This window comes from Eufriesea mexicana, unplaced genomic scaffold (genome assembly GCF_001483705.2).
Source record: "Eufriesea mexicana isolate 0111107269 unplaced genomic scaffold, ASM148370v2 scaffold4744748147, whole genome shotgun sequence".
Lineage (NCBI taxonomy): Eukaryota > Metazoa > Arthropoda > Insecta > Hymenoptera > Apidae > Eufriesea > Eufriesea mexicana.
The window spans coordinates 56824-82265 of record NW_016907952.1 but is presented as its reverse complement, the minus strand read 5'-3'; the positions used below and the strand labels follow the sequence as shown (position 1 = coordinate 82265).

The following is a 25442-nucleotide window of genomic DNA, read 5'->3' as shown; positions in this document are numbered from 1 at the left end:
TTCTTCGCAATACTTGTTCAGTATAAATAGCGATAGTCTTTAATCGCCCTAGAGGTGTCGAAATTTTCATCGAACCACGATATTCGAGATTACCTGAAACCTTGATAATATTGGCATAGGCAAACTTTGTGATACCTGAATCGTGTTTGACGTTCGTCCCAATGATTCACGATTGAAAACAATTTTAAAATACTCTGCCAAGTTTCTCTACATTTTTAATCAATTTCGAAGTAAAATATTCGAAAAGAATAAATTGAAATTGAAATTGAAATCAAATTTCGAGTGCAATTATATCCACGGGGCCATTGTGTAAAAATTAGAAGCGAAAAGTTTCGCGTTAATTCGCAGTATGGTAACGTAAAATAATTTTCATGAAAATAGCACAGAATCGTATTATTAAATGGAACTTTTTCCTAATTAATTATTCTGTCTTATAATCCATTTAAATCGCGTAAATGTCTCAAAGGGGCACGATTTGGGTCACCGATTTCGTAATAATCGGCACGATTAAGCAAAGAAGATGCCGAAGTTTTCTCCGAAGCGAGCAATTTTCCCTGGAGCTGCAATTATCGTGGAATCATGGTCGGTGATCGCAGATATTATCATCGTGGCGTGCGATCGTTCGCGCGAGAAGCTGGCCGGAGACAAAACCGGCTCGATATAAACGAATCCGGCCTTTCCTTCGGATATACAAGGGGGCTGGTCCGCGTCACGCTTATTGCTTCTTTGCCGGTAGTACAAACAATCTGCGTTTCCTCGATATTTCAACCGGCATTGCGCTCGACTTTCCGCGAATCCACCTACCCCTGTCTCCCATTTTTCGGAGTATCCGATCCTCCGCCGATTCTGAGTATTCCGATCGCCTCACCACCCGTTTTCCGCTGATATCAAAGCAACAGTGTATTTGTAATTGCTTCCGGAACGATGCTTTGCTTTTTGATATTAAAAATTGCGATATTTTATTTGCAAATTTTTTGAAAAATGGGCTAAGAAATGCGCGATAAGGAAATAGGTGCGCCTTAAGGCATCGTTTGCAAGAATATCTCAGAGGTGCAGGGGGGTTGAAATTTTTCGAAGTGGAAACAACTGCAATGAGAGAGATTTTATGAAAAATCCGCTGAGAAAAATTTATGCAAATTTTTCATTTGTAATTGTGATTGGTTATCGAATCGAAGATATAAAATTTCGGAATTGGGTAAAATAATTCGGTTATAATCGAGGGGTCTATGTAAGGGGGATACGTTATATTTTATTTGGTTTAAAAATAATGGAGGAGGGTAAAATTCGCACATTGTTCTAAAATAAAATTAGGAAAATTTTCCAATATTTGTGATACAATACGCGATGCATCTGTTGAAATAACGCTATAGAAGAATTCCTAGTTAACACTAAACTTGCCACGGTAAATCACCCAGGGAACGGAAGAGAACAAGAATCTTAGAAAAATTGGAACAAGAAGAGACATTGGAAAATCGATTACTCCAATATTGCAAGAAAATCGCAAAGACGAGTGACTAAGTCGATAATATTTAACGCGCGAGATTTAAAACGAAATTTTAAAAAATGGTTTAAGCTATGATAAGTATTAACGATCATAACGACGAATAAAAAAGAATTAGGGTTATAAAAACATGGAATAACGAGTGACATTGGAAAAATAATTATCCGAATATTGCAAGAAAAATTGAAAAGTCAAGTGACTGAGGCGATTACATTTAACGCGCGAAATTTAAAATGAAATTTAAAAAAATGTCGAATTAACCTATAATATATCTACCTATATTAAACGTAACAACCAATAAAAAAGAATTAGAATCCAAAAATAAATGGAATAACGAGAGACATTGGAAAAATAATTACCCGAATATTGCGAGAAAAATCGCAAAGACGAGTGACTGAGCCGATAATATTTAACGCGCGAAATTTAAAATGAAATTTTAAAAAATATCAATTTAACCTGTGATTTATCTACCTATGTTAAACGTAACGACGATTTAAAAAGAATTAGGATTATAAAAACATGGAATAACGAGTGACATTGGAAAAATAATTACCCGAATATTGCGAGAAAAATCGCAAAGACGAGTGACTGAGCCGATAACACTTAAGGCGCGAAATTTAAAATGAAATTTTAAAAAATGTCGAATTAACCTATAATATATCTACCTATATTAAACGTAACATCCTATAAAAAAGAATTAGAATCCAAAAATAAATGGAATAACGAGAGACATTGGAAAAATAATTACCCGAATATTGCAAGAAAAATCGCAAAGTCGAGTGACTGAGGCGATTACATTTAACGCGCGAAATTTAAAATGAAATCTTAAAAAACATCAATTTAACCTATGATTTATCTACCTATGTTAAACGTAACGACGATTTAAAAAGAATTAGGATTATAAAAACATGAAATAACGAGTGACATTGAAAAAATAATTGCCCGAATATTGCGAGAAAAATCACAAAGTGGAATGACTGAGCCGATAACACTTAAGGCGCGAAATTTAAAATAAAATCTTAAAGAACGTGGATTTAGATTATATTATCTACCTATTAGTAGATACTATCTGATACTATCTATTGAAACGTAGAAATTTCGGGTGATGGCGGATTGGAGCTAGGGGGTAGACGTAGCAAAGAGGCCCAGATGGATTAGAGAGAGGTCTATGCTCCTCTGTTCTCAACGTTACAAACGTTTCACAGAAGCGCGAGACGTTTCATACACGCTGTTCTCATCGTAATCATAATAATTACCAGCGCTATCTTTAATGCCCTCGAAGAGGATAATGGTAGCACGGCTATTACGACCGCTCGTATAAAGCGCGATCTTGATATCCCCACTCGCTTTTCTTCCTTTTCTCTTACTTCCACGGGGATGGCTAAGGTTTACAAGCCGGCGCCGTTCTTCCGAATAAAATATTTAACGAGATTATTTTCCAAACGGCTAAAGATGCCGGAGCGTAATGGCGGCCGGGATTTTCGTAATTGGCTGGCCGTCTCCCGTGCTCCGAGGGGGCTCGAGGCTGGTACCCCGATGATTTTTCGTCGCGTCCTCGGGACTGGCTCCAAACCGTAGATCGATCCGCTTCCACTCGTTTCCGTGTCGGGAGCAACGGCATAAAATGCGCGGGGGCCAAGTGCAGCGAGCCGCTACTCGTAAATCAACGAAACGGAAGAGGCGTTGTTTGCCTTCGCGAGGGTTATTATTTATCGATTCTCGACCGATCGACTTTCCACAGCACCGTCGCAAAAACCGACGCGACTGGTTCACGAGCACGCTTCGTTAACCCTGCTCCTCTCCGACCTTCTGCTTCGTTTTTCTCGCTACTGGAGGAACGTTTGCTGGATCCCGAGCTTATCGCCAACCCCCCAACGCACTTTCTCTCTGTCTCCAACGACGACGAGGACGCTTTCGGTATATACCCCCTTGGTCGTCGAAAACTACGGTAATTACGGTATATACACTCTAGATCGTCGGAAACTACGTTAACTATAGTATATACCCTTTGAATCGCCGAAAACTACGTTAACTATAGTATATACCCTCTGAATCGACGAAAACTACGTTAATTGCGGTATATACCCTCTAAATCGTCGAAAACTACGTTAACTATAGTATATACCCCCTAGATTATTGAAAACTACGTTGACTATAGTATATACCCCCTAGATTATTGAAAACTACGTTGACTATAGTATATACCCTCCGAATCGACGAAAACTCCGTTAATTACGGTATATATCTCCTCGATCGTCGAAAACTATGTTAACTTTACTATATACGCTCTAGATTATCGAAAACTACGTTAACTATAGCATATACCCTTTGAATCGTCGAAAACTACGTTAACTATAGCATATACCCTTTGAATCGCCGAAAACTACGTTAACTATAGTATATACCCTCTGAATCGACGAAAACTACGTTAATTGCGGTATAAACCCTCTAAATCGTCGAAAACTACGTTAATTATAGTATATACCCCCTAGATTATTGAAAACTACGTTGACTATAGTATATACCCTCCGAATCGACAAAAACTCCGTTAATTACGGTATATACCCTCTAGATCGTCAAAAACTACGTTAACTATAGTATATACCCTCTGAATCGACAAAAACTCCGTTAACTACGGTATATATCTCCTCGATCGTCAAAAACTACGTTAACTATAGTATATACCCTCTGAATCGACGAAAACTCCGTTAATTACGGTATATATCTCCTCGATCGTCGAAAACTATGTTGACTATAATATATACGCTCTAGATTATCGAAAACTACGTCAACTATAGTATATACCCTTTGAATCGTCGAAAACTACGTCAACTATAGTATATACCCTCTGAATCGACGAAAACTAAGTTAATTGCGGTATATACCCTCTAAATCGTCGAAAACCACGTTAACTATAGTATATACCCTCTGAATCGACGAAAACTCCATTAATTACGGTATATACCTCCTCGTTCGCCGAAAACTCTGTTAATTACGGTATACACCCTCTAGATTGTCGAAAAGTAAGTTAACTACGGTATATACCCTTCTGATCGTTGAAAACTTCATTAACCCTTTGACTGTCATCCCGAAATCACATATTTCGCTCAGGACGCCATTTATTATGCAAACCATATAAGTGTTCCGGTTACCAATGACCACCATGGCGTCACAAAGGGAAACCATGACCGGTCATATATGACCAACGTGGCTGTCCAAGTGTTAATTACTGTATATACCCTCTGGATGGTCGAAGACTACGTTAATTATGGTCTACACCCTCTCGATTGTCGAAAACTACGTTAGCCCTTTCGCTACGACAGGTCTCGTCGCGGTGTCCCCCCTGTAGAAGGAAGCTCCGTGCCAAAGGTGCAAGCATTACACGCGCGCAATCTTTAGCACTCGGGGCTAAGTCTTTTGAAAAAAAAAAAAATAAGAAAAGAAAAAAGAAAATGTCGACCATTGCAATAACACTTGTAATTCTTTGCGAAGAGAGCTAGGCGAAAGAATAGCACTTGTCTTAATTTTTATGGCCAGTGAACTATAGTCACCCATTATGTATATGTGCCGCCTATAGTCACCTCTAATAACGAAAGGGTTAATTACGTTTTGCAAAGGATGCAATAGGACCGCGACGTTGATAAAATATCTAGAAGCGAATCGCGACGTAAAATAATAGAAATTCGAAAAACAGTCGTGTTGGTCGGATGGACTGGGTCAGCTGTCTTTGATAAACCATTCCTAGAAGCGCATCGACTCCGTCTTGACCTCGACAACCAGCCACGGACGCATTATTTAAGGCTGCACCCGTTTCCGTTTCGCTCGAGACGCACCCTTATAAAAGCTTTTACGACCGGAAGTGGACCCCGTGGTCGCGGGGGCGCAGCGGACAGGTATACGGGTGTACGCGTGCGAAAACGAGAGACCGGGTATCTAATTATGTAGACGAGTCGACTGCATTGTCAACCACCTTCGAATCTTCTCTCCTCCGTTGGCTACGCTTTCAGAGCCAAGTTTCGACGAGATTGCGATCTCTCGGAGAAGACGTGTGTGTCCCGACGCGGAACGCGGTGATCCTCCGGAGTGGCGCTGCCGTCGCAACCCGGAAGGTGCGTCACGGGTGTGTACGTATCAATCACGTTCGCGTTTCGTAAATCCGAGCTACTCGATGACGAAAATGGCGAATTCGTAGTGTCCTGATGCAGAAATCGGTGATCTTCCGGAGTGGCGCTGCTGTCGCAACCTGGAAAATGGCGTCACGGGTGTGTACGTATCAATCGCGTTCGCGTTTCGTAAATCCGAGCTACTCGTCGACGAAAATGGCGAATTCGCAGCGTTCTAACGCAGAAATCGGTGGTCTTTCGGAGTGGCGCTGCTGTCGCAACCCGGAAAATGGCGTCACGGGTGTGTACGTATCAATCGCGTTCGCGTTTCGTAAACCCGAGCTACTCGATGACGAAAATGGCGAATTTACAGCTTCCTGACGCAGAAATCGGTGGTCTTTCGGAGTGGCGCTGCTGTCGCAACCCGGAAAATGGCGTCACGGGTGTGTACGTATCAATCGTGTGTGCGTTTCGTAAACCCGAGCTACTCGATGACGAGAATGGCGGATTTGCGGTGTCCCGACACGGAAATCGGTGATCCTCCGAAACGGCGCTGCCGTCGCAACCCGGAAGGTGGCGTCACGGGCGTGTACGTATCAATCGCGCGAATGTCCCTGGTCGGGCGCGATCGATGAATCGATCCGGGTGATAAATCGATGGACCGGTGCGTGGCACGGCGACTGAACGATGCGACGATGGGATGCTAACGATAGTTAATCGTTTGGACGATAAAAGCGCAACCGTATCGCGTGGTCGATGCGGAGGGATCCCGGAGGACGTGGCGCTAGCAGCGGCGCGTACATCGATCATCTAAGCGGGTTGCGTCCCTCCTCTGCAGCTCGCAGGGACGAAAGTAACCCGATCAACGTCGGCTGTATCAGGAATTATTATTCACCGGCCGTCAGTCGATGAGAAGGAGAGGGCGGGGCCGCGAAGCATGCATCATCGAGAGCAAATTCCGTTCGCCTCTCTTTATTTTACGGTAGTGAAGGATAGGGGAAAGATAGGTGGGAGAAGGAAGGAAGGCGAGAGCGAAGGCGCAAGAGGGAGAGGAAGGCAGAGCGGTTCTACCCGATCTTCACGTGGCTGCCGTCAGTCCGCTTAACTGTAGATCAATCAATATACGCTGGTTGAACCCTCGGACTCTGTTTTCTTCTCCGTTGCTCCCCGGCCTCGCTCGCTCCGTTCCTCTTTCTCCGACCTTTTACCCCGTCCTCTCCCTCCGGCTGCCCCTAACGAGCTCATCGCTCGTGTAGCCAAAGAAAAAACACGAGAAAGTGGTACAAAATGGCCCTTGAGAAATGCCGTCCGTCCATCCGTTCGTTTGTCCAGTCGTTCGTTTCAACGCTGTTGCAAGGGTGGATGAGATCGAGCTAGGGCGTTGCCATGAACACGGGATGGAATGTATGAATAAGCGGGCCGTGATACCGGCCATTTCGGAGAACAAACGCGTCCCTCCTTTCGCGATTTCTTCCTCCTCTACTCGCGATATCCAAGCGTAGATTGAACACGCGGATCGCGTTAGACGTCGAACGTGCAAAATCTCTAACTAGCGCAAAGTCTCGCGGACAACTAAGTACATGCTCCGATAGCCGATATTCCGACTCGATTTCGTATACTTTACCAACGTTGTATCACTAGGTACCTATAAGCGTCCTTGAGAAGCCGAGATAACACGATGCACCGGAAGCGGCTGCAAACGATTCCATCTTGATCATCGACGACTCTCCATCTGATCTCAACATCTCGCTCGGACGTCGATAGAACTCTATCTGGACAAAAAAATCGCGGTATTATTTCAATTGCCATCACCCATGTATCAACGCGAGTTCAAGGAAGCGCATTAATTACCGATCGTGACGCAACGATCGCGGAGATGAGCGCGGATCGAGCGGATCACGCGAGAAATTAATTTATCGGTCGATCGATGTTAGACTTGAAACTCTGATCAAAGACGCGAGAACATCGCGGAAAGTCTCGGATCTCGTACTCATGGCGTCCCGTAAATTCACCATTGCCGCGCGCCCTTTCATCCCCACGGAGACGTGTCCCGTTCCGCTCTCCATTGGCCGACACGTTGGATCAGCATCCGGAGAGAACTAGCCAGGATAAACGGCTGGTCCGGGCGGGAAATTAATTATTCACCCCTGGTGCGAAGCAGCCCGCGTTTCGTTTCAATGAAATTTATCGTCCCGACAGATCTACGAGCCGGACGAGGATGGGAAACGCGTTTAAGGGATTATCAGCGCGTGCGCGCGCTAACAGCGACAACATCGGCTTAAATATCGGGTGGGTTCATAAATTCGCGCGTCGGAAGCGCGTGTTACCTCGACGATGATCCAAGGTAACATTCGACTCGTGTAATAGTCTCTGCTTCTATTAAGCGATCGTTCGCTTCGGCCTCGCTCGCTCTCTCTCCCTCTCTCGCTCTCTCCCTTCGTATCCTCGGTGCGCGCGTCTCTCGTCTCGAGCCGAGACGCGTGCTACGTAATTTCTAAAAGCGGAAATCGCTGGACCGTCACGTTTCGCGCGGTTTATCGTGGACCGGTGACACTCGCGCAGCTGTCGCCAGGCTGAAAGAGATAAAGGAGCGCGGAGATTGTTCGAAACGGTTTGAGCGATCGGGAAGGAGGTAGGAGCGGATAGAGTCTTGAAAACGGCAATTACTTGCAATAATTGTTCACCCGAGTTGATGAGTAGCCGTGGAAAAGAAAGGGTAATGGAAACGGTGCTTAAGAGTACAAAGGAGACGAGGGCAAAAAAAGGGTAAGAGGTGGAGCCGAGGGGTGGGGGAGGCTCGTATTATAAAAGCAATTAGAGGGCCTCGGATTAGATATAGCACATCGTACATAACAAATATGATAATACGGGCCGCTAGCCCGAAGGGAGTTTGGCTTTGGCTCGGTCGAGGGGGTTTCGGGTTATGAGGCAGGTTAAACGGAATCATTAATAATCGGAGCTAACTAATCTGCCTGTCGCTATGAGCACACTTGTTTCACTCCTGTTTTTATTAGCCCGGCCCGAATAACATTTTATTCGTCGTGGAGCGAAGGGAGTGGGCACGACGTCCACGACGAGCCGAGGATTTCACCCTCGATACCGCGAGTGATCCCTGTCCCGTTTCCCCGAAACCAACAGCTCTCCACGCAAACGTGTTCACCGTTGGTTGTTTCGTTCTTTCAGCTCTACGAGATCAACGACGATCCGAAGAGGAAGGAGTTCCTGGACGACCTGTTCAGTTACATGCAGAAACGAGGTGAGTCCTTTATCATCAACCGAGCAAACACAGTCGGCACGCGAGTCCTCGAACGTTGACGCGGCAATTGGACGAAGCTTAAAGGATAAACGAGAAAAGTTATCGCGGGTCGAGGCAAACACGCGAAATGGCGCCGCGTGCATCGAATCGTGCCCCACCTCCGGCGGATCCGCGTCGCGGTTCATTATCGCGGCGATCTGCGGATCGTTCGCGGGAATTAATTTCGCAAATATTGATCGTTCCGATCGAGGTCCAAGGACGATCACTCGTCGCATCGGGAAGAAGTTCGCGCGAGCTCGACTTTTCGTCCGCGCGGACTCGGCATTTGTCTCCATCCCAGAGGCGAAGACGTATTGCGATCTCTTGGCAAGCGGTCGCGTTCCGCGCAGGCCTGCGATCTTGTCATAATCCCGCGTGCACGTCCAACGCGGACGCCTTTGGATCCCGAAACGAATCTCCGGATTTAACCTTGGACCACCTACGCTCCCAACATCGCCCGTTTCTTCCGTCGTCCTTCCCTCTTTGTCCGCCATTTTCTTCTTATTCCGCCTTCTTTCTCGTTTTCCATTCGTCCGAGGCTTATCCTCGGGGTCTGCGTGGAGGGATCGAACGGACGGGGGAAATTAATCGCGGACGTTCGCGAGTCGAGGCGATATCTCGCTTCGGGTATATTTAACCTACGCACCTGTCGACCACGCATTGTCGCGCGACGTTATTCGCATGGTCGCGCGACGTTATTCGCATGGTCGCGCGAACTTCGGAAACGGTGCCAAGGTATTTAGAATTCGGTGAACATTCCGGAGTCGAAGCGGGCAGCCGTGGAACTCGCCGCGCGGGCCCCCCTTTCGGCGCAACGAACCCTCTCGGGTTATTATCTTCCACCGTCGTACTCGTTCGCGCCGTGTTTCTTCCTCGGCTGGCGGCGTCGGAGACGATTCTTTAACGACGTCTCACCCTGTCGTATTAAACAGCGGGTTAAGTAGCGATAAAGTCAGGTACGAACTATTAGGCAAGCGCCGGGACGAAAGGCGCGATAGGGCGTCGCGTCGCGAGGCGAAAATTCCGAGGATCGAAAGAATAAGCGACGATGGGGTGGGTGAGTTTCGTCGTTGCGAAAATTACGAGGCATTATTCACGCTGTGTACGCGGACAGCGGTTAAAGAAACCACGCACACGTGCGACCCGCATCTCGTTTCCTGCACACGTGGATTCTCGACGGGCATCGAGGCCTAGTCCGAGCCCATCGTAAACGTCCACGTGGTTAAAAGGTTCGATAATACGTTGCATCTGCCGACGTCACACGGTATGGAATTATCGTGGATTCCAAGCTGGTCGAAACTGGGAAACCTCCTCGCGGTCTTTGTCCCCCTCGCGGACTTCGTGCGAATTTAACCGTTTGAATCCCAGAGGCTTTTAAAGGAACACGCTCGAAAAAGCCCGAACAGCGCGATAGCGCTTGTCTTAATCGAGTGCGAAGAAGACCAAACGGCGCCATAACGCTTGTTTCATTTTATGTCGGAAAATCCCAATCCCATTGTTAGTGCTATGTGACACGTGCATCGGCGAAGTCGGGCGTGCCATTTCGACAGTCAGTGATAGCACCGTCAGTTGTCCATTGCGCTCGAAATGTACTGGGATTTTTCGACACAAAATGTCGATGACGCGCTGCTTGGGACTCAAACTTTGGAACTTAAACTACAACATCGGGTTAACACTCGATGGCACCTTTCGCGATCTAAATTGACGTACTGGTACCATTTTAGCCAATCTTCCGTTAACCCATTTGCATCGTGGCTCTGCTTAAGGTGCCATGTTCGGGCATCAGCGGCATTCAACTAATAACTGGTCCCTATCACCTTGCACGTATCGGCACTTATTCGTGATGGTAGTCAAAAGGATTTTCATGACAAAAGTAAAATTTGTTAAGAATACAATGAACCGATGTACCCCTCGCAAAAGGGATGAAAGGTGATCTGTGGCATATGAAGAATATTCAGCAACTGGTAATGGAAACAAGTCGACTCGCGGATTATTCCGCGTTTGGATGCAAATGGGTTAATATCGACTTCTTCGACATCGGAATCGATGGAGAGTGGTTTGAAAAATTTCTTTCCGCTGTCGGATTCGCGAATACGAGAAAATAAGCGCGGCGACAAGATCGTTGGAATAGGGTGTGATGGGCAGAACCGGAAACAGGGCCCTCTAATTACGAACCGTGGCCGCGTAGCGTGGAGCATGATCGATTTGCAGGGTTCCGAAGGCGACGCTATTATGGTGGCTATCTCCGTGAAATAATTAGAACAGATCGGGTGAGTATCGTTCCATCGGTCATTGGAAGTCGATTAAACTGGTTCCTCGGTGCTGTTGGCTCGCGACGAGTGGGGGCAAGGAGAGCTCGCGATTAAACGCACGGTGCGCGAGAGGTCGGAAGAAATACGAGGGAGAGGGCAGGGTCGATCGTATTTCAGAAATTATATATCACACGGACAGAAGTGTGTATCGTTGCTAGTATAAATTTCCAATCAGCGCCGATTGATAGTCCGATGATGCGATCTTTACGAGGTCGATTAAAATCGCGGACCGAAAAAAGGACGACGAGGGGACGGGGGAGGGGGGGGGGCAGAAAGGAGAGAAAAAGGGGTACGACTAGCAGCGAAGAAGGGAATATAAAGGAGCGTATCGGGGGGAAGAAGCTGGAACGAAAAGCCGGGGAAGCGCCCCCCGCGGGGCACGTTATTGTGCCGACGCGAACAATGATTCGACGCTAACGCGATTCATAACACCTCGACCACGTCCGTAGATATAAAAGACCATTCATCACATCCCGGTACATTAGTCCAGCCATCGACGATCCGTGTTTGTTATCATCTCACCCTACGGAGGCTCGTAACACGTCTCGCGAATCTTTGGAAATCCTCGCGAATCCTTGCAAATCCTCACGAATAATTGGGAATACTCGCGAATTCTCACGAATCCTCACAAATCTTTGGAAATCGTCGCGAATCCTTGCGAATCCTCGAAAATCCTCGGGAATCCTCACGTATCCTCATAAATCCTTAGGAATCCTCGAGAATCCTTGAGAATCTTTGATAATTCTCGCGAATTCTCACGAATCCTCACAAATCTTTGGGAATCCTCGCGAATCCTTGAGAATCCTCGCGTACCCTCATAAATCCTTGCGAATCCTCGCGAATCCTCACGAATCCTTGGAAATCCTCGCGAATCCTTGAGAATCCTTGAGAATTCTCGCGTATCATCATAAATCCTTACGAATCCTCGCGAATCCTCACGAATCCTTGGAAATCCTCGCGAATCCTCGTGAATCCGTCGATTGGACAGAAGAAGAACGCGAACGTCTATCGAGTGAAAGTCGTGGAAATTACATTGTACGTCGATTTCTCTAACGGAGAACGCCTGGAGGAAGAAGAGGCACGAGAGATCGAAGCCGGGGTCTTTCTCCGCTGGCAATAACGACAGGATTATCTTAATTAACGGTCGTAAAGTTAATCATCGATAGAGAGTTTTAGCCCGGCAGCTTTATCGGCGGGGCCGCGAAAGGACACCGAGCTACCATTCCGCGGCTACTTATCTCCGTACGACCTCTAAATTCGGCGCGGTAATAGATATTACGAGGTCGTTTCGCAACAGAGTGTTCGGTTCGTTCGTATATCAAACGCGCCGACGAGCCGAAGCGGAACGCACAAATTCGCATAAGCGGAACATAATTGGCAACGATAAGTCCGGCCCGCGGGACGATATCCGTGGAACCGGTTCGTCCCGACCAACGACACCTTCGCGCTCCAGAGATCCATCCGGGGAACGAGTCGCGTCCTACTCTCACCCCTCGTCCGGCACCCTCTCGCGGTGGCGTCCGATTTATCGGCGATTCCGTTGGCGATTCATCGCCGATTTATCGAGGATTTATCGACGCTCGCTGTCGGTCGGAGTCACATTGTTTCCCAACATGGTCGAAATCGATCGGCCCGAGCGAGACGCGGAGCGTAAGAGGAACTGTGACGGTGGTGCGGAGTCTATCGCGAGGGAAGGTTCTTTATTTATCGCGCGTATTGCTAGCACCTCTCCGGGGCCGACCGTTATAAATCTCAAGCCATTTAATATGCAAATCCCGGCACCTCCGACAGCCCGAGGACTCCTCTCGGCTGCTTTTTTTTCATCGCGAACGAGTTTCAATCGCCGATGTAATTCATACTGCGGCGGACGACCGCGCGAGAGCAATGCCATTCTCTGTCGAATACGTTATTATCTTACTCCTCTGGGCCCGTGCCCCGCTCCACCCCGCGTGGTCCCCTCCACGATCTTCCCGGGCCGGCCGGTTACGCGCCACACTCCCACGAGAGCTGCTGCTTAATGATATCCGCTCAATTTCATCGAACACCGATAAGCTTCCACCGATACCCTATCTCCTGCTTTCCTGCTACCTTTTCTATCGCCACCTCTTCGACGTCGCCTATTTAATTACCCGTTTAATTCGTCCCTCCTTCTATTTTTCCTTCGTTCCTTTCTTCCATCCTTCCGTTTTTCCTTCATTCCTTTCTTCCATCCTTCCGTTTTTCCTTCATTCCTTCATTCCTTCTTTCCTTCCTTCATTCCTTCCTTCATTCCTTCTTTTCCGTGGTGTAATCGTGCTGGTTTCCGGGACTGGACGTGGATTCTGGTCCTTTCTTCCATCCTTCCGTTTTTCTTTCTTTCCTTCCTTTCTTCCTTCCTTTCTTCCATCCTTCCGTTTTTCCTTCCTTCTGTTCTTCCTTCCTTCCGTTCTTCCTTCCTTCCTCTGGGGAAATCGCCCTAGTTTCCGGGACTGGACGTGGATTCTGGTGGATTTCGATAACAGTGTATTCTTCGTTTCTGGTGCATTTCGATAACGGTGCGTTGCTCGTTTGGAGATGATTGCGACCGGAAGGCTGGTCGGTACGAGGCGCGAAACGAAGTACCGCCGGTAATACCCGAGGGGGGCAGGGGCGTGCAACTCGGTTGCAGAAGTGCATTGCACCGTGCAGGGTCGCGCGTCGCGTTACGACCGCCTGGAGAAAAATACGTTTTTACGCGGCGCGGGTAACGCATTAGCGCTATGGAACACGTGTTCGGCACGAACACTTTTCGCTACACACTTGTGAACGGGCACGGCGTGCGTGCCGTCTGCGTACACAACGCGCCTCACATAGGTCGCACGTTCGCTCTTTTCACCGGCCGATACTTTGTACCCGTTCGCGGATTATCGCGTCCCGGGAACAAATAAGAAAAAGCAACGGCCGTTTCCCTTTTCTCTCGTACACGTCCCTATGTATAGAACCGTCTGCTTCAATGCCGCCTGTTCTCGCACGCGGATCGGAGATGGAATTCGGTTAGCCTTGTTCCCGTCTTTCGTTGTTTCGCGGATGCGCGGTGGTGGGTCGCCGGGCACGAGTGCCACCCTTGGTTTACGACTCGATAACGATCGCTGCGCTTTTACGATTGGGGTCTCGCCATTGTTATTAGCGAGAATTTATTAATATTCGAACGTAATTAGTTTCGGGATGAATGGGGATGACACTCGGGGGAGGTTAGGTCCTTGGATAGTTTGATTTTTGTCATATTATATGTATGACAAATTTCTCCCGCACGGGTTTTATGGGGTTTTAAATTGCGAAGGGTGTAAATCTCAGGATTGTTATTTTCGGGTACCGATATTAGCCAAGAATGTATTAATTTTATAACATAATTGACATTATGTCGAGTGGGACCAGTAGTCGGGAGAGGTTAGGTCCCTAGATACTTTGATTTCTATTATAGACATATACGATATATTTCTGTGATACGGATTTTATGGTTTTCTACATTCTGAAGGCATAAATATCGGGATTATTATTTTCAGATTCCGATATTAGCTGAGAATATATTAATTTTATAACATAACTGACATTATATCGAGCAGGACCAATAGTGGGGAGAGGTTAAGTCCCTAGATACTTTAAATTCTATTATATACATATATGATAAATTTCTATGATACGGATTTTATGGTTTTCTAAATTCTGAAGGTATAAATATCGGGGTTATTATTTTCGGGTACCGATATTAGCCAAAAATGTATTAATTTTACTAGATAATTGACATTATTTCGATCAGGGCCAGTTGGAAGAGGTTAGGTCCGTGGTTATTTTGATTTCTATTATATACATGTATCACAAATTTCTGTGACACGGATTTTATATTTTTTTAAATTCTGAGGGGTATAAATATCGCTATAATTATTTTCACATTTCGATATTAGCCGAGAATATATTAATTTTATAACATAATTGACATTATATCGAGCAGGACCAATAGTCGGGAGAGGTTAGGTCCCTAAATACTTTAATTTCTATTATGTACACATATGATAAATTTCTGTGATACGGATTTTATGGTTTTCTACATTCTGAAGGCATAAATATCGGGATCATTATTTTCAGATTCCGATATTAGCTGAGAATATATTAATTTTATAACATAATTGACATTATATCGAGCAGGACCAATAGTCGGGAGAGGTTAGGTCCCTAGATACTTTAATTTCTATTATATACATATATGATAAATTTCTGCGATACGGATTTTATGGTTTTCTAAATTCTGAAGGTATAAATATCGGGATTGTTATTTTCGGGTACCGATATTATCCAAAAATGTGTTAATTTTATAACATAATTGACATTATATCGGACAGGGCCAGTAGTCGGAAGAGGTTAGGTTCCTGGATACTTTGATTTCTATTTTATAGATACACGACAAATTTCTGTGGTACAGGTTTTATAGTTTTCTATATTGTGAAGAGTACAAGTCTCAGGATTATTATCTTCAGGTCCCGATATTAGCCAAAAATGTGTTAATTTTACGATATAATTGGTATTATATCGAACAGGGCTAGTAGTTAAAAGTGCCTTAGCTTCATAGATACTTCTTTTCCTATATGCAACGATTTTCCACGAATAACTTTACGACTTTTCAATTTCTAAATACTCAAATTCCATAAATCCATACCGATCGAAAGTTCAACAAATTGTCTAGCAGATACACGTAAAATCATCTGTCGATTAACGACGTACAAATGATTACTGTCCTTTTATACAGTGTATACATAAGTCCTACGGTTATGATGCTCTTTGTAAACTATTTGTCATGCTATCTGTCAAAATCGTGTCTAATGACATCCAAAGCTCAATGAAACTTCTTTTCATTTGCAAACCATCGTTATCGACAAAAAGTTCCTGTACTCTGCCATCAATATCGAATGTTTTCCAAACATCTCAGTCGGTTATTGACGTTATTGAGGATTTTATAACACACCGGACTAAGTTAAAAAACAAGATGGCGTACTCGCCGTCTCGCTGAATACTCGTCTCGCGATTAAGCTTAACTCCAAAAAAGCGAAAATTCAATACTATTCACACCGATAAGGTGTTTCCAAGTTCGAATCACGGAAGAACGCTGGATAAAATCGCAAGATCGGAGGGGTGCGAACACTCCCGCAAGGCACTGCGCAACAACTCGAAGAGCGCACAGGGGTAATAAAGTATTCTCCCGCAAGCCGTACCGTAACCAGCTCGACCTTGTTTCCAATTTAACACCCACTTTTGCGTTCGATCGATTCGTACTTCGCAACACCTGTGCACAGCGAAGAAATCGTTCGTTCGATCGGCAAAAACTGCGAGTCTAAACCCCGGCAATTTCCCAAACGGTAATCAGCTTACATTCTTACAGAAACATCATCCAAACCCCATTGCAGGATCCCGTGATCCAGGGTAGTTAGCTTTTCCCGTTGTTCGGCAACTACCTCGACTAGGGTATCGGCTTCATACGTTAACGAACCACTCGCCCCGTTGCATTACCATTGCTGCTTCGCGTCGACGTGATTCTTTTCTCCTCTCCCCTAGCCTTTTTTCGCCTTTTTCTTATTATTCGGTATTTGGTGCCGGGAGCACGTTCGTTAGCCGTTACTCGATAACTGCGCGTCGTCACGGCACACTGCGACTAGCTCCGACGTTGACTTCACCTCGCAGCAACGCGAGCCGATCGGTTTCGCGTGGTAGAAAATAGGCTGGTTCTCGCAACGCGCTGCAACACCCTCGACCCCCGGTTCGGACACCCACGAGGGGTCCTCCGGGTGTCTGAACTGGCGAACGCCGGCCGGATGGAGAACGGGGGTGGCCGCCGCGACAACGCAGGCCGGAGGAACGGCGATCAAGGTTTCGTGGTCGCGTTAATGCCTCCGAGCGGGAATTAAAGGCTGAACGAAACGGCCGACGAAACGGGGAACAGTCTCTCGGAGGCTTTATTACGTAATAAATATTAAAATTCATACGGGTTGCACCTCTACCGAGAATCGATCTTCGACCGGTCCAAAGGGACGGCTATAAAAGTCGGGAGGAGAGAGACGCGCTCCTCTGTGCCGAAAGGCAGCTCCTCTCTCGTACGACGCTATTTTACTTTTATTCGAGCAGATCCATTCTCGGACGGTTTACGATCCGTGCTGCCATGGTGCGGTCTCTCGCGCGTCTTTGTGAGACGCGAGACAGCCTTGCGAGCAGGACTCCTCCTCGTCTCTCGGTCCCTCGTCCTCCTCTTCCAATCCGCTCGATTAATTACCAATTTTCCGCAAACCCCCTCTCGGATACCCTGTTCCAACCTCGCTGCTTCGAAACTGACCGTGGAGCATGTCCAACAGCTCTAGCTTCTAAACAGGAACTTGGAAGAAGGAGCGAAGGTGCGAGTACTGTGCAGAACTACCTGTTCCGAGGAGGACAAAACGTTTGACGAAATGCAAAGTTTGCATCGAGTTGGAAAATAGTCCGAGGAATGTGGAAAAATTGGGAATTTCAAAATGGCGCGAATTTCAACATTTAGTCGCCATAATTCGCCTCGGCGCTCCCTCGTCCCGATTAATCGGGACTTTCCGCAGACCTCGATGCGTCGTAAATACGTCGACATGGCGCGTGTTTCGCGAACAAGCATAGTTCCAGGAATAGAACGCTCTCGCGATTCGTCGATTCGATAATTGAAATCGCAAACATAGCGGATCGGTGGAGGTCGAGGATCGGCAGCGTCGAGACACCGCGAGTATTTAGACGGATGAGACGGGATCCGGGGGAGCCACTGGACGAGGAGGATTTTTGGGAAGAAATCGATGCCATAGTAATGGGAAAGGGAAGAAACGGTCTGTACCCATCGATCGGTCTCCTTCCCTCCGGGACACCTCGGTTTCTACCTTTATTTGTATCTCCGCGAGCCGCTCCAATGTCGTTTTATCGCGTTTACGACCTTGTCGAGCAAATGTACGAGCCGAGCGTGGACGTTCGACGACGACAGACAGAGTCAATTCAGCTTGTCCATAAACACCCATCCACGTTTACCTCCATAAAACGAAATAAAGTCCTAGCGCGCGCATCGTCGAGAGTCCCGACGATGGGCGGACTCTCCCCGTTCCCGCGAGTGATGGATTTCCTCTTTGACGGATCGCTCGTAAACCTCCTCTAAATGTTTTCTCGGAAACGGCAGAGAGAGAGCCAATGCGGATTTCCAAGCAGCACGCGGCCTCTCTCTTTCTCTCTCTCTGCTAGGACGTGTTGCCTTCTCTGTCTTACCCTTTGCACCGGCTACCCTCGTCCTCGTTGGATCACGGATCAGGCTGCTTAGGGCCACCCGCTGTTTTTAGTGGGTCTTAAATCGGGATTATGTCGGGATTACAGGATCCTGCGTACGCTGTCCTCTCTTCTGGTAGCGGGCAAAGGATTGCACCGAGCCTACGGCGAAAATCATCCTCTCCACCTTCAACGTGTTCGTCCTTCTCTTCCTTGGAGAACAGTCTTCGCGAGATTTTTCCTTTTTTCCTCTGCCGATATCTTTTTTGTCGCGACCAACGATGGACGATTCTGACCGCAGTACCTAGAACGATGATCACCATGGTCGTGGTCGTGGTCGTGGTTGTCGTTCTCCTCGTTTTCGATAGAGTAATTTAGAACACGGGTCGTGTTCGCTTTGCGTCCGCTTCATCGGTTCCGTGTTACATGGAACTGGTAACGAAGATTCGTGGTCCCGAAGGGGTTGATGGCACGGCTGGGTCGAGTCACGAGTGTCGTGCGTTCTCTGGGGTTATCTCCTTCGTCACGAGACGCGAAGGTGGACGGTTTCGGTCGGTACCAGGATCGTTTCGCGAAGAATTCGCAAATTGAAAAACCGCTAGCATAGTCTCGCCACCCTGTTAGAGCTCCCGTTCGTTTAATTGCTTCGCGCGGCCGACTGGTTCCTCGCATCGATCATTCTCCCTTTCACCCCCTCGCGCGACTCTCTCGCGCTCTCTCGCTCTCCCCTCGTCTCTCGTCGGTTCTACGCGCCGGTCGTTTGCAAATCAGAGAAACGCTGGCCGATCGTGCTCGCGTTTCCGAGAAGTTTCGTGATAAGTCGGCGATTAGTGGGTTCCGGAGAAGCGTGGTGGCTGGTCCGGAGCGGGCTACGAGGAAAAAGGGGTGGGCAATCATCGGCAATTATTCGGAATCCCGGGATATAACGACGTGCACCCGCTGATTGATGCCCGCGGGCGAGACCTGGCCACTGAAGGGGATCGCGTTTTCGTGCAGAAGCCCCGAAATTCCTTCGACATTAATTATTATAATGCGAATCCGATGAGATCTGACCGTGCCGCCGACATTCCGGGACCGGTAGCCCCTCTGCTCGCTATTCTTCTCGCGCCACGCAAGCCCGAACGCGGCAGATTCCCTAAATCGTGTCATTTTTCGGGAGATTACCGAGGAATCCGAGTAGCCGTGCCACGTTTCGTAACGAACGAGGCCCCGGATCTCGGTCTGTCGGGATAAGTACGCAATCACGCCGGGAAGCAAGGGCGAAACGCGAGGTGGTGGCTGCCTGGCGGAGGAGCAAAGTCAAATCGCGCGTGTGGCGTGAAATTTCGATGCGACCGAGAGCGGCTGCGAAGAGGAGAAGCGGAGAAGAGAAGCGGACAGCGTCGCGGCACACCTGTCCAATTAGTTCCGCGCTCGTGCTCGAATTCGACCTACATTTTCCAGCGGCGGACAAGTGACCGGGTAGCTTCCAGCATCCGAGAGGAAGCGGGAGAGGAATCTAGAGAGGAAGTAAGAGAGAGAGAGAGAGAGAGCCGGCACGGTTCTCCGGCACGTTCCAGTGCTATAGATAGCTCGCGCACGCGAGCCGAGCGAAAAGCATTTAGCAGGATGACGTTCGCACATTCTAGACGTCTCGACGCCGGCCGTTCTCGCCGATCATCCGTTACGTTCCCGTGACGTAATTGTCGAATTCTTGCTCCGACAGTCTGCCTCCGTTTCTCGGCTTCTCTCCCTTCCCTCTGTCTCTCCCTTTGCTCCGCTTCGCCTTCGTCCTCCGCGCCACCGCCGCGCTTAGACACGGACCGGGTGACAAGAATGATCGTTTGCAGCGGGACGATTGATTAATGGCGGGACGTCGGGTTTTTCGCGATCGAGCCGCCACTTTCGTCTCCCGATAGCGGCGCTCGCGTCGCAGCGACCACCGCGCCACCTACGCGACGCGACGCGGGAAAATATCGGAAGAAGCGGAGGACGAGCGAGAAAACGAAGAAGAAACGGCAAAGGGAGGAGAGAAAGAAGAAGAAGAAGAAGAAGAAGGGAGGAAGGTGGAAGAAATCGGAGAACGGGTTCCGCGTTCTGCAGCCTCGACGCTGACCAGGCGTGGGAAGTGAAATACGAGCGTTGTAGACGGCCAACGGCCATTTCCATCCTGCCGGTTTAGTATTGGCGGGCCACTAAGTCTGAACTAATTTGCTTATTAATATTTCACAACAGCGCCGATCGCTCTGGGGGTTCTTGATATATCGTCTCCCCCACCCGGACTACCGAACCCTCGTCCTCTGTCCTGCTCCCTTCGTTCCATGCCTCGCGTTCTCCACGCTCGAGCCTCGTTCCTCCGCTTCCCGTCTATTCCTTCCTCCCTTCCAATCGCGTTTGCCACCCTCGACGACGTCCGGACGAAGCCACGGAAACGTATATTCTCCAACTCGACCCTCGCCTAATCGGTCGTCCAAGAATCTTCCCGATTCGGCGATTAACACGCGTTAATTCTTCGCACCCGTCGACTCGCACCACGACCTACTCCACTGGCGCCACCCTCGCGGCTCGCGCGATACGGCTTCGCGAAACGCGTGCAACGACGTCCGCTGTTCTTCAGCCGAACAGAAGTAAACGTTCGATATCGCCTTGCCCTTGACTCTGAGACCGTAGGATGAGTCGACCCGTACCCGAGTCTCTCCTGCTTTACGATCCGTCATCGATCGATGGATCGTAAGGCAATCAGGCAAAGCCGCGCTTCGCTCGAGCATCGCGGCTGATCCGTCAAAGCTCTCCGGGTACGTCGTTTAACGAGCTTTCGTTCAAAGACGCACGAACGACCGGGTTACGTGTAGGCAAAAGGTTCTCGTCGGAGATAATTACCGCGCGACGAGCCGGCTCGCCGCGATTAACGTCGTTAAAGCTCACAGCCGTATCGGCGCGTTTACGACCCCTGACGAATCCGCGTCGCAATACGGCGGTGGCCGAGGAGGTGGCCGAGGAGGTGGCCGAGGAGGTAGACTAGGAGGAGGAGGTAGCGTGCGCGCATGGCCATGCGAGTCGGGAATATTTGGGTCGCGACGGTGGCCGTCGCAACGACGGACTTAAACCCTTATTCTGGCAGAATGACAAGCACGAATCGAAAGTTATTTCTGCGAGGCCGATATATAGGTTGATTTACGCCTGGCATCGGACAATAACGCGACCGGCTCGCAATATCGTGGCTCGCGTTGGTATTTTATAACCCTGTAAATAGCCGCGAAGACGACGCAGCTTCTCGGAAGCTTCGCGATTCCCGAGAACTCGATTCACGACCCGTTCCAATCGTCCATCGCTACGCGAGCTCGCGTTTTCCGCGTCTCCGTGGCACCCATCCATCGATCGAATTTCCCCGACACCGTCGTCCAACTCGCCGGCGAGAGAGAAGCCTGCCGGCTGCCATTTCGCTATTAAACGGAGGACAAAGTTGTAGTTTACGCTCGCGCTGGAATAAAGCTGTACGAGCAGTCGGCCATGCAGGGACAGAGTACCGGTTAACGTGCCATTTTACGTCACATCAAAGCTTCGCCACATTGTTGGCAAGTGCCTGGCAGTCCTCCCAGCCGTGAATCCTCCGCGGTCGCGATCGCGACCGAGACCACGCTACCAGTCATCTCCAAACAGAAGATCGAGACCCAAGACTGCTCGACGTCGTCGTCTTCTTCTTCGTCTTCGTCTTCGTCTTCGTCGTCGTCGTCGTCGTCGTCGTCGTCGTGTCCGCGGTCGTCGTGTTCTTTTTCTTCCTCCTTTTCGTCGTGTCTTCGTCTGTCCCTGCGAGACACGGAGGAACGAAACGAAGGCCGCGGTTGAATTCGCTCGAAACGAGGTCCACGCTCGGTGGAACGTATTCGAGGAACTCGTTAACTTTAATCGAAACGAAAACTTTGATAGGCGCTTGGCATCGTTCCCCCGACGTGGGCCTTAAAGTTCGTCGAACCAGTGACAAGTCGTTGAACACAATTCAATCCTCGATCGCAATTCCACCGTCATCGGGATCGATATTTCACCCGGATCCTCTCGTTTGCCTGACTTTACAACCCCGATCGCGGTCGTGACAGCGAGCTGGCATATCAAACGAACTCGTAAACTCTATCGGACGACTCGTAACGACGATGCTAGAAGGGTAGCTTTACTGCGATATTATTTGAAGATTTTATTATCGCGTGGCCAAGAAATGGCCGTAATATAGGTCGCGAGAGTCGGCCGTGCCATCGAGGCATGGGCCCACCCAGGTCGCCGCTGCTCTACGAGTTCCGTGGCCAGGGAACGGAGAAAGAAGACTTGGAAGAACGACTGGCAAAGAAACGACCGGACGAAGACGGACGAGGTGGAATTATTCCTTCGCGTGCCACGCCCTGACTACGATCGTGTTTTGTCTATCTCCTGTCCCGGCCTCTTGATCCACGTTGCCCGGAAACATCCTGCCTGTGCAGGCCTGGTCACGCGTTTTGTACGCGTAGAAGAAACAGCATTCGGTACAGATACTAATTTCGGTGACGGCCAGAACAACGCCAGTCCACAACTCGAACCTGATTTACGTAAAATTAGAGCTTTCCTCTGAAACTTGGACCCGGAACGTGGAATAATTCCGCGCGAAGAATAAGCTTCTCGATGCTTGGAAGATCTATCGGCTAGCTGTTCGCGTGCACGCGATGTCGAGCTCGTTTTGTTTCCATGGATTAGCAGTGGGGACCCGGACGAGAACGACCGTGCCACCCACGAATTATAAGCCACACCCGGGGTCGGCCCAGGGGGTTGCCACCGACGGAGATACAATTATTTGATCGGCGAGCAACAAGTGGCTCCGGGGTGGTTCGCGGGGATCTTCTATTCTAGTCGGGGAGATTTCGATGCCTCGATAGAGAGGCTCTTACCCACCGACAGCATCGCCCCACGGGTCGATAATCCTACTCGTGTTAGGCTCGCGTCGTATCGAGATCAGACGTAGACTAGAACCCTTGCTCCTGCTAAGACAATACGATCTAATCGAATTTCGTCTCTTCTGTTACAATGAATCCTGTGCCACGGATACCTCAAGAATTCCATTAACGATTAACTCTGACTTTGAGGACATTGACGACGACTATAGCTCGGCATAGAAATCACTGTAGCTGTAAAACCGTGTCCAAGTGAAATTCCTTCGCATAGAAATTCGATTTCGCGGTGTGAAGGTAGAAGAGGGCAAAGTGTGGTGTCAAGGGGGTTAATTTCTTGGGTTCTGCGGCGAGTTGGACAGAGTAGCGGCGATCGACGTGTAACGAGAGGAGGAGAGAAAGAGGAGAAAGAAGGGAGATAGGATATGCAGGGAGCAGCAAGAGGGTAAGGGAGAACGCGTGTCTGCACGACTGGCGTTTGGCGTGGCAGAGGCGAGACACGGCGCAACCCCTCGCTCGGCCTCGACGTTCCATCGCGACTCCCTTGACAGTTAACTTCGCTAAGACGGATCGTAAATTACGCCAATATTTCCGCGAAATCCTAACAAGATTATAAAGCAGATTGTAGCACTGTTCGTGGCGGCTGGCTGCCCCATTCCCTCTCCGGACCCTTCTTGATCTCCGTTCGCGGCCACGAAGGGCTGCGGGGAGCCGCGGGGGGAGGGGGGGGGGAGAGAATGGGTCGGTGCAAAGGAGGGCATACGCGAGGGAGGGAGGAGGACGAGAGAGAAAGAGAGAAAGAGAGAGAGTTCTATTTATAATGCGTTTGCGTCTTTGCAGGGGCCCCAGCCGGTGGAGGCAGTAAATGTCGCGTGTATTTCATATGAAACTCCACCCCCTCCCGGCTATTCTTCGCAATGCCAATCTCGGTCTTTCGTTCGTCTGATAATACCGACCGCTAACAAAGTTAACCCGCACGAACGGCCACGGTCTGTCGAGGTCTGCTTCCATCCTCGCCCGTCCTTCCACCGGTCCCTCTCTCGGTACACGCTCTCTCAAACACTCTCTGTCTCTCCTAACTCTTTATTCCGAGCTGTTTTTCCTCGCTCGACGACAATTAAGATCGGATGAGCCGCTTATTAACACCGCGCAATTGCATGAGAAAAGCGTCCGTTGGATTTTCGAAGACTTTGGGTAGGTTTCGACTTTCGTCGGATAGCGAGACCGCAAATTAGCTCGTAAAGCGCGTGTTGAAAGTAGCGTAGCAACTTCGGAAAGTTGCTCGGTCGGTTCTCCAGAGGCGGTCGAAATACGTCCAGGGCCTTTTTTAACGAAAAAAAATAAGTCCCCATGGGACCACGGTGTCGTGGATCCACGCGGAATTGCTCGTTAGCTCGATCGAACTCGCGCGATCCATAATCCCGCGTCCTTGTCGTGTGGAAATTTCGACGAGTATCGAGGAAGAACGGCAGTATCGATGAACGAAGGAAGGTACAAAGTACGAACGTATTTACATCGGTTTGGAATCGCGTGAATGATAGGACGGAAGAAAGAGAGAGACGAAGAGAGATCGATGTGGAAGCCAGTAAATGGTAATGGAAGGAAGCAGGAAGGGAAGGGACGTAACCATAGAGGTATATTCCGTTGGCAGCTTATTCGATAGATTCCAGGGCCGTCACGCGAGATTCTGGGAAAAGTCGTTTCGCGCGCGTCCGAAAGGCTTTTAAAGCAGGCGCGTAGTCGGCCCGCAACGGGTCGCAGTTTCTGCGTCGGTTAATAAAGGCCTCCGACATAGTCGATCGTTATTAGATCGGGCACTCCTTCGGCCCGCCAATCTTACCCGCCCAATATACTTCGCAATAACTCATAAAATGCAACATTTTGTTTCGTATACCAATTACCCCCACTCTCGGCGGTATCGACGGGGGCCGGCTGTGCCATCGGGGACCGCTCGTTTCTGCCACGATCGTCGTTCTGATGCTCACGATGCCCACGATGCCCACGGCCACGGTGCACTGGCACAGGAAGAAGCTCGTCCGCTGCTGAAATAGAGAAAAAGAGATGAAAAACATCTCC

The 25442-nt window shown here is 48.8% G+C and overlaps 1 protein-coding gene across 1 annotated transcript in view; it reads left to right on the top strand.

The window, feature by feature from the left end:
* The window catches only part of retn (retained), a 112313-nt gene that overhangs the window by 72541 nt on the left and 14330 nt on the right, over nt 1-25442 (top strand). The window contains exon 4 of the mRNA XM_017899150.1: nt 8788-8860. Within this exon, the coding sequence (XP_017754639.1) occupies nt 8788-8860 (73 nt within the window). The remainder of the gene's footprint in view (nt 1-8787; nt 8861-25442) is intronic.